The sequence below is a fragment of the Gossypium hirsutum genome, chromosome A13 (assembly GCF_007990345.1).
Source record: "Gossypium hirsutum isolate 1008001.06 chromosome A13, Gossypium_hirsutum_v2.1, whole genome shotgun sequence".
In the NCBI taxonomy this organism is placed as follows: domain Eukaryota; kingdom Viridiplantae; phylum Streptophyta; class Magnoliopsida; order Malvales; family Malvaceae; genus Gossypium; species Gossypium hirsutum.
In genome coordinates, this window is record NC_053436.1 from 20,950,738 (window position 1) to 20,962,245 (window position 11,508).

An 11,508-nucleotide genomic window follows, 5' to 3' on the forward strand; every position below is an offset into this window, starting at 1 on the left:
CTCATTACTGGATGTACCTGTGTAGAACCAAGTAAACTATCAATCTTTCTATTGTGAAGTTCTACCTGATTTGACAGCATAGTAACTCAGTCGACGTTAAAAACGCCGGCTGTTTTCGTTGGCTTATTCCTCATGACTTGCCACTGATAGTTATTCAGTGACATCTCTTCAATGAATTCATAAGCCTCTTCAGGTGTTTTGCTGTCGATGGTTCTGCCAGCAGCTGCGTCAACCATTTGCGGAGTCGAGGGATTCAGACCATTGTAGAGTGTTTGTACTTGCAGCCAAAGTGGTAACCCATGGTGAGGGCACCTTCTCAGTAAGTCCTTGTATCTCTCCCATGCATCGTAAAGTGTTTCTAAATCCATCTACAAAAAGAAGAGATATCATTACGTAATTTAGCCGTTTTAGCCGGTGGAAAATATTTTAGTAAAAATTTCTCGGTCATTTGTTCCCAAGTAGTAATTGACCCTCGTGGTAATGAGTTCAACCACTATTTAGCTTTGTTCCTCAATGAAAAAGGAAATAACCAAAGCCGAATGGCATCATCAGAAACGCCATTGATATTGAATGTATCACTAAATTCCAGGAAATTTGCTAAGTGGGCGGTGGGATCTTCATACTGCAAACCATCAAACTGAACAAACTGTTGTATCATCTGAATAGTGTTAGGTTTTAATTCAAAAGTATTTGCAGCTACAGCAGGTCTAACTATGCTAGATTCAGTTCCTATTAGAGAAGGTTTAGCATAATCATACATAGTACGTAGAGCAGGATTTTGATTAGCCGCAATTGCAGGAGGTAGCTAATTGCCTTGGTTTTCAGCCATCTTATCGGTTGGGAGTTGAGTATCGTCTTCTTGCTCGTTCTCCATGTATCATAAGTTGCGCCTTATTTCTCTTTGATTTCTACGAACTGTACGATCTATTTCTTCATCAAAAAGTAATGGTTCCGACGGGTTTCTTCTAGTCATAAACTATAAAAACTTGCCAAGAGAAAGAAAAAAGTAAATTACTAAATAATAATAAAAAAATTAAATTGCAAGAAAAATAAATGGCTAAAGTAATAAAAATTTAGCGTTCCTAATATTTTAGTTCCCCAGCAGTGGCGCCAAAAACTTGATCGCGTGATTCGTAACAAGTAATAAATATTTATAATGAAGATCAAACCTAGACTAACTATTATCAAGACGAAAAGGCAAGCGCACCTATCGGACAATAGTATAGTAATGGCAAGACCAGGATATCGTACCCAAGGGAACCAAAAGTACTAGTAATGACTGTCTTTTTATAATCTAGCCTGAGAATAATGGGGTTTTGTTTTAATTAACTAATTATCTAAACTAAGAAGGCACAAAGAAAAGAGTTGGAAAATTGCTTTTGGGAAAATCGATTGACTTGAGACAATAACAAAGGAAAAATCCACCTAGACTTTACTTGTTATTCTAGCTCCAAACTGGACGATTTATTCATTCAACTTGTTCCGTAGAGATCTCTAAGTTATGTTATTATCCCTATTCAAGACTAATAATGTCTAATCCCTAGATTGAATAACCGAGACTTTTCTCTAATTAGTACTCTAGGGTTGCATTAACTCGATCTATGGATCCCTTTATTAGGTTTCTCTCTAATCCGGCAAAATCTTGTCACCCTATTTCTAGGTGCGCAATCAACTCCGCTTAATTATGACAAAAGTACTCTTAGATAGGGTCTATTCCTCCTCTGAATAAGTGCAAGTCTTGAATCAGTATCCTGGGATATCAAAACAAGAATTAAGAACACATAATTAAGAACAAGTCAAATATTTATCATACGATTCAGAAAATAATAACAAGATTTGTCTTAGGTTCCACTCCCCTTAGGTATTTAGGGGATTTAGTTCATAACTAAATAAGAAAACATCTCCGAAGAATAAAGAGTACAAAACATAAAGAAAACCCAAAACTCCTAAAGGGAAATTAAGGAGAGATCTTCAGTCTTGTTGATGAATCCGGCTTCTGAGATGGATCAATCGGCTTCCTTGGGGTAATTCCTTACCCCCTATTCTTCCTCCTCTAGGGTGTATTTATAGACTTTGGAATGCCTAAAAGCCCTCAAAATTAGCCTTTTCTGAATTGGACTCAACTTGGGCTCAACAAGGGCACGCCCGTTGCACACGCCCGTGTTTGATTATTTCAGGTTGTGCTCGAACCTGCCAAATTGACACGGCTGTGTGGTCTGCCCGTGTGAGGAGGTCCAGGCCATGTTGATTTCATACTTTGGCCCATTTTCTCTATTTTTGGCCCGTTTCTCGTTCCTTTCGCTCTCCTATGCTCTCTTAAGTATAAAACATGAAATTAAAGCATTAGGAGCATCGAATTCACCAATTCTAATGAGAAATCATCCATAAAATGCATTAAACATGGGGTAAAAATATGTATAATTTACGGTTTATCAATCAAGCTAAGGAGGGACTTCTAGAATCTGAAGATGAAGGAGTCTGAATCCATCAAGTCATATTCTGACAGGATTATGGCTATAGTTAACAGTATTAGGCTTCTTGGGGATGATTTCAGTGGCAAAAGAATAGTTGAAAAGGTTATTACAACCCTTCTAGAGAAGTATGAGTCAAAAATTTCTTCCTTGGAGGACTCTGGTGACCTATCAACTATATCCTTGACAGAGTTGATAAATGCTCTTTACGCACAAGAGCAGAGAAGGGCAAACAAGATGGACGAGCATTCTGAAGGAACCTTTCAGGCTAGAAGTAAAGAAAGCTCAAGATCAAGTTCAAACTCAAGCTCAAGCTCAAGCTACAAGGGTAAGAAACCTTAGTCTGAAAAGAAAGAAAAGGCAAGGAAGGATGCTACCAAAAAGAAGTTTCCACCATGCACTCACTGCAAGAGGTCCACTCATTTAGAAAAGTACTTCTAGTTTAGGCTTGACATTTGGTGTAGAAGTTGCAAACACATTGGTGAAATGGAAAAAGGTCTATAAAAACAAGGCAAAAACACAACCACGACAGTCGAATAAAGCTCAAGCTACTGAGGATGTTCAAACTAGGAGGAGCATGTTTTTATTGCTTCTTGTTTTGCAAGTTCGAGCAAGGTCAGAAAGAATTGGTTGATTGACAGTGGTTGCACTCACCACATGGCATCAGATAAAGGCATGTTTAGGGAGCTAGATACCAGCTTTGTGTCCAAGGTCAAAATTGGGAATGGTAAGTTCATTGAGGTCAAAGGCAAAGGTAATGCTGTGATCTGCACTCAATCAGGTAACAAAACAATTTCAGAAGTTCTTTTTGTACCTGATATTGACCAAAAATTACTTAGTCTTGGTCAGTTGTTAGAAAAGGGTTACTCCCTTATCTTTGAAGATAAAACTTGTATGATTAAGGATCTCTTGGCCAAGAGCTAGTGACAGTGGCTATGCATGATAGATCCTTCACTTTAGACATGAATCAATTAGAAGTAAATGCTTGCACTACTCTGACTGATGAATCATGTTTATGGCATAAAAGGTTGGGGCATGTCCAAACTACCTTTTTCCTATTAAAAAACGTTGGAGAGCTCAAGAGAGGCTAGTTGAAGACATGTCCAAAATTGAGCCTAAAAATGAAGTCTATGATGTCAATCAACTTAGCAAGTAGACCAAACTAACTTTTTCCTATTAAAAAACCTTGGAGAGCTCAAGAGAGGCTCCAACTGGTCCATACTAATATTTGTGGACCTATGAAGACCTCCTTTTTAAATGGCAGCAGATATTTTGTGTTGTTCATTGATGGTTGCACTAGATTCTGTTAGGTGAATTTTTTGAAACAAAAATTAGAAGTGGCTAATTTCTTTTGCAAGTTTAAGGCTTTAGCTGAGAATCAAGCAAGTTGTAAGTTAAAGGTATTGAGGTCAGACAATGGGACTGAATATGTGTCCCAAAAGTTTTAGAAGATTTGTGATAAAGTTGAAATTCAGCATCAGTTAACCACCATCTACACACCACAGCAGAATTGTATTTATGAGAGAAAGAATATAACTGTTCTTGATATGGCTAGGTGTTTGTTTTTTGAAGGGAAAATGCCTAACATTTTTTGGTTGAGCAGTAAATACCTCAGTGTATTTACTCAATAGACTGCCAAAAAAAGCAATCAAAGGCAAAACACCATTTGAAGGTTGGTTTGGACACAACCCTACTGTCTCACACTCGAAAGTGTTTGGCTGTTTATGCTTCACACTCGTACCAGCTGAAAAGAGAACCACGTTGGAAAGAAGGTCCATGCCTGGAGTTTTTGTTGGCTATAGCAGCATAAAAAAGGGGTATAGAGTATTTGATCCATCTACTAAAAGGATTGTTATGAGTAGAGATGTGAAATTTAATGAAGGCAGTTGTTGGAAATGGGATAGAACAGATGCAAGCTTGTCTTAGCAAGACCAGCAAGATCTTGACTTGCAGTATGTTGAGAATGAAGCTGAAATTGAGGAAGGATATGATGGTTTACTTGTCAAAGGTACAAGGACTATCATGGACATCTATGAAAGATGTGATAACCATTGTTGAGCCTTCCAAATTTGATAAGGCTACAAAGGAAGACTGCTGGAAATAAGTAATTGAGGCAGAAATGGAAATGATTTACAAGAATGGTACATGGGAGCTGGTTGAGAGGTCAGCACACAGAAAAATTATTGGTGTGAAATGGGTGTTCAGGGCCAAACACAATGCAGATGGGTCACTAAACAAGCACAAAGCAAGCCTCGTTATGAAGGGGTATAGTCAACAGCATTGCATTGATTTTTCTGAAAGCTTTTGCACCAGTTTCAAGGTTAGACACCATAAGGCTGTTGTTTGCCTTAACTGCTCAAAAGTTGTGGAAAGTGCACCAGCTGGATGTCAAATCTACTTTCTTAAATTGATTTATCAAGGAAGAGATCTTTGTTGAGTAGCTAGATGGATTCAAGGTTCTTGGTGAGGAGCACAAGGTTTACAAGCTTAAGAAGGCTTTGTATGGTCTAAAACAGGCTTCAAGGGCCTGGTACTACAAAATTGATGCTTACTTGTCAAAGCAGGGGTTTGAAAAGAGCATTAGTAAGTCTACACTCTATGTGAAGAAATTTGAAATTTGAGAAAGAAACCTTGCTGGTTGTGTCATTGTATGTGGATGATTTACTAGTTACTGGTTGTAGGAATGAACTGATTAAAGAATTCAAGAAACAGATGTAAGATGTTTTTGAGATGACTAATCTAAGTTTGATGACCTACTTTCTTGGCATGGAAGTAAATTAGAATGAGCATGGCATCTTCACAAGCCAATAGGCTTTTGATTTAAAGATTTTAAGCAAGTTTTGCATGATAAACAACAAACCTGGTAGCAGTTCTGTGGCATAAAGAGAAAAACTTTCCAGCAATAATGACCATGAACGAGTGGATGAGAAGGGCTACAGAAGCATTGTAGGTTGTCTGCTCTCTTTGACAGTGACAAGGCCAGACACCATGTATGCAGTCAGCATTCTATCAAGGTTCATGCATTGCTGCAATGTTGCTCACTTTAAGGCTACTAAAAGAGTCTTAAGATATGTTAAAGGGACTTTAAACTATTGGGTGAAGTTTTTGAAAGCTGGGGAACTGAAACTAGTTGGCTATTCAGATAGTGACTAGACAAGCTCAGTTGATGATATAAGAGCACATCGAGCTATTTTTTCACTCTAAGTTTAGGGGTCTTTTGTTGGAGTTCTAAGAAACAACAACCAGTAGCTTAATCCACTACAAAGGCAAAGTACATTATAGCTACTACTGCTGTTAATCAAGCCATTTGGCTAAGAAAACTTTTGAGTGACTTGAATGTTGATCAAGAGGAAGCAACAGAGATTAAGGTGGACAACCAGTCAGCTATTGCTATTGCCAAAAATCTTGTATTTCATGGCAAGACCAAGCACTTCAAGATCAAAGTATCACTTTGTAAGAGAGGTAGAACTATCAACAAAAGTCAATTTGACTCATCGTAGTTCAGAGGTTCAACTTGTAGAAATTCTAACCAAGCCTCTAGCTAATGCAAGGTTTGAGTATTTGAGGAAAAGAATTGGAGTCTGCTGCTTTGTAGCCAAGAAGGAGTGTTGAAAGCTGGCAACAATGCAGCAATAAGCAAATGTCCAATGTGTAATTTGGTTGTTAAAACTTTTTGTAACATGTGACTTATGTTTAGTTTGATTGTAATTTTTGTTTTGCTAAGGATTAGTCATGTACTTAGCTGATTTAGTAGCCTCTTAGGTTATCATCAAGTTGACTTTACATCTTGGATACTAGTGGAAACACAAAAATTTACGCATTTTTACATACACTTTTTAGCTTAAAATCATACCGTTTCGATTAAATTCTTGTCAAAAAATAATTAATTTTTATAAAATAATTAAATTATACTTAAAATATGAACATGATAAATTTTTATTAATTTTATAATCAATTTTGAGTAATTTTGGTTATTTTCAATAAAATTGCACAAAGGGCGAAAAATGACTCGGCAAACACTGCTTGAAGCACAAAACTGAGAAGCAATTTAAAGTATCAAGGTGAATTAATTTCCAACCTAAGACGGTCCAATTATGTGTATTAATTCATAATGAATTAATTTTAATTTATATCCAATTTAATTTGGGCTAAATAAATTAATATTAATTAATTATGGAAAAAATGGTCCAGTTGAATCGAACCAATTGAAGTGAACCTGCCAAAGATTGGGCAGCCCAAAATCGACCATATCTTGACCCAAATCAGCTTATTAGCTGATTAATTAAGCTTGCAAAGAAGCCCTTGAAGTCTTGTCAAAGTTGCATGCAAACCCCTCCACAATTGGTGGATTTTTGGATTTGCCCCAAGCCATTTTTAGCAAAGTTGAAAGCATCAACGTTGCCACATAGGTGGCCGGCCAAGGGGTGGCTCTTTGGCTGCTATTTTTAGCAAATTTCAGCTGCCACACTCAGCTATAAAATCCCCTCTTGGCTGATCATTCAATGCATCTCATTCATTCCTCATTCATTTCACAACACTTCTCTCCTCTCTCATTATTTTTCTCTCCTTTTTCCATTTCAATTCCCTTGCTCTTGTGCCAATTTCTTCCCATGGAAAAGGGGTGTTCTTCAACCATTTTGGAGCAGCAATTGAGTGTTCATCGAAGCCTTGATCAGTGAGGACAACAAGAAGGAAGAACGGAGCAACCAAGTCAAGCCTCGGAAAACCACCAGATTTTATTCTTGTTCCCTATCTCTTCAATATTTGTTGTTGTTATAATGAACATATCTATGAGTATTCATGTTGTTGGAATGGTTAATTTAATCAGCTTAGGTTGAATTTAATTCGTGTTGGGCTGATTGTAACACCCCTTACTTGAGACCGTCGCCAGAGTCGAGCACAAGGCATTACCTAACTTAACTTACTAATTCGGGGCATAAAATTTTATTTTAAAATTAATTTATTTACATTCATTCAATATGTCCCTAAAAAGGGCCCTCGAGACCCTAAAACATGCAATTGAAACTATTCGGGACCAAACTGGGAACATTAAAAATTTTTCGAATACTTAGACAAATCAAAACAATTTATTTCATTATTCCTCATAAAGCTGCCAACCTACGTCATAGTCACTAAATAAATCATAACTCGAGTCACAAAACTCAAAATTTAAATTCGTGAATTTTTCTTGAAACTAAACTCATATATCTTCTTACTAATTTTTTTCCAGAATTTTTGGTCTAGCCAATTAGTATTGTTGCACTGTTTGACTACTCTGACCTCTCCTCACTTCAAATCAAATTTCTCCCTGTACAGAATTCAAATAACCATGTTTGTTTCTCTTGAAAGTGCTAATTTCACTTTTTCATGATTTCTTTGTGTTAACTACCATTTAGGCATACATAACACCTAAACATGTCATTCATTTGTCATTTCAATAGCTAATCATTATCAAATATTTACATACCATTCTTTAGCCATATCATAAGGACATGCACACAAAATGGCTAAGTCCCTATACATGCCATAAACTAAAACGTTCATAAACGAAGATACCCATTTGGTAACTTAATAGTCGATAGTGTGAAGTGATCTCCAACGAACTCCAACTCTAGCTTGCTTTTAAGTACTCTGAAACATGGGAAAGTGAAAGAAGTAAGCTTATAAAGCTTAGTAAGTTCACATGTAAGATAATAAGCATTAGCATTCAATTTAGCTTAATACTATGTTGTCATAATTTGCTTAAATAATGTTTAGTTCTTACTTTCCCATCTTACTCATTGGTAACCTTACTAAAGGCTCAGAATACAAGAGGCACCTTACTTAATAGCTTGCTTACATACCTGCAACATCTCACTTAACATATGAGTACTCTTTCATAATATAGACATATTGCCAATCATGTCATAAAGTGTCACAAGCATAACTAAAAACTCATCGCTTACTTATTACTTGATAACCTCAATTACTTACAGTCTCAATATTAAATAAGCCTTAAATGCATACCTGTACTCTTTCTTCATATTCTCACCTTGTCGTTTCTTTGGCTTACTCTTTGTATTACTCGGGAACCTTTTCCTTTTTTAACTTACCATTACCATGTCTTGACATGGTCTTACGTGGTATCCTTGCTTTATGTACTCACCAATGCCATGCCTTGGCATGTTCTTACATGGGACCTTTTCCTTATAGTAACTCATCAATGGCATGTCTTGACATGGTCTTACATGATTTCCTTGCCTTATAGAACTCATTAATGCCATGCCTTGGCATGGTCTTACATGATATCCTTATCTTACCAAATACCATGTTCCAAACATGGTCTTACATGGTATCCTTGACTTACCAAATGCCATGTTCCAAGCATGCTCTTATACGGTGTCCTTGTCTTAGTGCCAATGCCATATCCTGATGTGGTCTAACATGGAGTCCTTAATCAATGAAGATGCCATGTCTTGACATGGTCTTACACGAGATCCTTGCCTTACCAATGCCATGTCTTGACATGGTCTTACATGGTATCCTTAACCGTCAATTCCTCCTTAAATGCCATGTTATGAATATGGACTTTCCCGTCAATTCTTCCTTAATTACCATGGTACAACCATGGACTTTGAGATATCAATGCCTTGTCAAGTCATAGCTGAAACATACTTGCTCAAATTCTCAAGGTTAGTCGCATAACTCAATAATAACAATACTAATAACAATAATTGCAGAATAATAAAACGCTACTCAACTTACATACTTACATTCTCAATCTCATCATATCATCAACTTAACTTATTCTCATCAAACTATGCTAGTTAATACTTTCTTGTTATCATATAATACAAAATATGGTCTTACATATAAATTATACAAGTTCTCTTTCCAATATCGAATTATTATCGAACATTAATAATTATATATGAAACTTAATACTAAATTATTTATGGCCAAAAAATAAATTTATCATTCAAATATGCATAATTAAATGCTTATTAAACATATGAACTTACCTCGATAACAAAACGACCATTTTACCAACTTTCCCAATTTTCGGTTTTTCTCCCGTTCTAGGTCCAAATCTCACTTTCCGAGATCTAAAACATCATAATTCACTTATTTATTTAATTTAATATTCAAAAAATTCCCTAACTCAATCTTTGGAAAAATTACAATTTTGCCCCTAGACCTTTGCAGAATTATGATTTTACCCCTAGGCTCGGAAATTAAAATTTATCCATTTTTCTTATGTTTTATGACACGCTGAACTTTTTTCCCTTCTATGGCAACATCAAATTCCCACTCTATCATGTACTTATGAACGTTAGGTATTTGTACCGATTATGTCGTTTTACTCTTTTTCACTTAAAATCGCTTAGTAAAAGTTGTTTAACATAATTTCAAGCTTCATATTCTACCATAAAACATAAGAATAAACACATTTAACCTATGGGTATTTTTCCAAATATGAACCCTAGCATGAATTATTGCTAGAATAAGCTAAATCAAGTTACCGGGACTCCAAAAACGTAAAGAACATTAAAAACGAGGCTAGAACGGACATACTATTGAGCTTGGAAAGCTTGGAAACCCTAACCATGGCTTCCCCCGTGCTATATTCGGCCTCCACAAAGAAGATGGACCAAGTTTGGCTTTATTTTCCCTTTTTAATTCTTTTAATTACGAAATGACCAAAATACCCTTAAAGACTTTTCTTTCAAATTTGTCCTATTCTTGCCCATTTTTGTCTAAACTTAAATATAATGGTATAATTATAAATAAGGACCTCCACTTTAAGAACCCATTTCAATTAAATCCCCCTTATTATCTAGAACACACATTTTGCTAATTTTACAATTTAGTCCTAATTATCAAATTAGGCACTTATACATAAAATTTCTTCACAAAATTTTCACACAATTATTCAATCAATGAATAAACCTTAAAACTTAATCAGAATAAATTTTTTTGACCTCGAATTCATGGTTTTACAACTACTATTTCGTTTAGGCCCTATTTCAGGATGTTACATTGATTGCATTTCGTCTTCTTAAATTGTTAAAATTGTGTTTATGTTGTTATAGCCCTCGGTAAAATGCTTGATTAAGTAAAATCATGCCTATTCTTGCGTTACGACTGTGAGGTAACTAATGAATTAATTATTTAAACGGATTGAAATTGTAATTAATTGACACAGTACTTGATCAGTGCATGTTTATTCTTCTAAGGTAGCTGAAGGTTAAATTAGCAATATATCTGGCGATATTATTGCCTTGCATAACTTGCAAGATTATTGTGATTAAATTGTTTCAAGGTAGGGATACCTTGTTACCTCACATAGTCTTTTATATGCTTGTTAGATTTAATTAATCGTTTGAATTGATATAGGGATATGTAAGAGATTAGTTCAGTTTAATGAGTATGTATGTGCACTAACATGTTTGCTTACTAGAATCTATTTAGTCGGCTAAATTGACATAGGGTTATGTCAAGAGATGAATGTATTTTGATATGTAAGTATGTTCATAAGTTAGGAAATTACTGGGTTGCCGTGATTCGTAACAATATAAACATTAGTTTAATAATTCTAAGATGAGAAGTGTAATTAATCCAACACAATTATATCATCTTGATTAAATCTTATTTTGAAATCCTGCATTAGAACTTTCTTTTACTTTATTTTTTATTTATTTTAATTTTCTTAAGTTTTTAATCACCCTCTTTAAACAAAATATTTTTCTTCACCAAAGTGTTTTAAATTACATTCATAAATAATCCTTTCACAGTCCCTGTGGGTACGATAACTTGACATTTACTTGTCACTTTATTACTTGTTGCGATTGTGTACACTTGCACATTTTCGTCATTCCAACTAGCACAAGCAATGTTTTGTTTTCTTTCAATGTAAAGAAGCTACTTATGTATATTGTAATGTTGCTTATTAAAGTAATTAGAGTTGTCAATTTTTCTCTCAACCAACTTGTATTTTTGCTTCTATTTTTCATCTTTCAAACACAAAATTTATTGTTTTTGATCATTGGAGGCTAAT

The 11,508-nt window shown here is 35.3% G+C and overlaps 1 protein-coding gene and 1 non-coding gene across 2 annotated transcripts; both read left to right on the forward strand.

Moving 5' to 3' along the window:
- The first annotated feature begins 294 nt into the window (after nt 1-294).
- On the forward strand, nt 295-400 carry LOC121212831 (small nucleolar RNA R71). The gene has a single exon (XR_005908205.1). It is a non-coding gene; the product is annotated as a small nucleolar RNA R71 (small nucleolar RNA).
- Nucleotides 401-2,468: 2,068 nt separating this feature from the next.
- LOC107894611 (uncharacterized) lies at nt 2,469-3,395 on the forward strand. The gene is made up of 2 exons (XM_016819869.1): nt 2,469-2,799; nt 3,139-3,395. Exons 1-2 carry the CDS (start codon nt 2,469-2,471, stop codon nt 3,393-3,395), a joined length of 588 nt encoding a protein of 195 aa, XP_016675358.1.
- Nucleotides 3,396-11,508: the final 8,113 nt, after the last annotated feature.

Excerpts from the sequence above, each read along its gene's own strand:
- LOC107894611 (XM_016819869.1), top strand. The coding sequence starts at position 2,469 with ATGAAGGAGTCTGAATCCATCAAGTCATATTCTGACAGGATTATGGCT. Across the intron at positions 2,800-3,138 it reads CTCAAGCTCAAGCTACAAGG|ATAAAGGCATGTTTAGGGAG; the intron begins GTAAGAAACCTT and ends ACATGGCATCAG.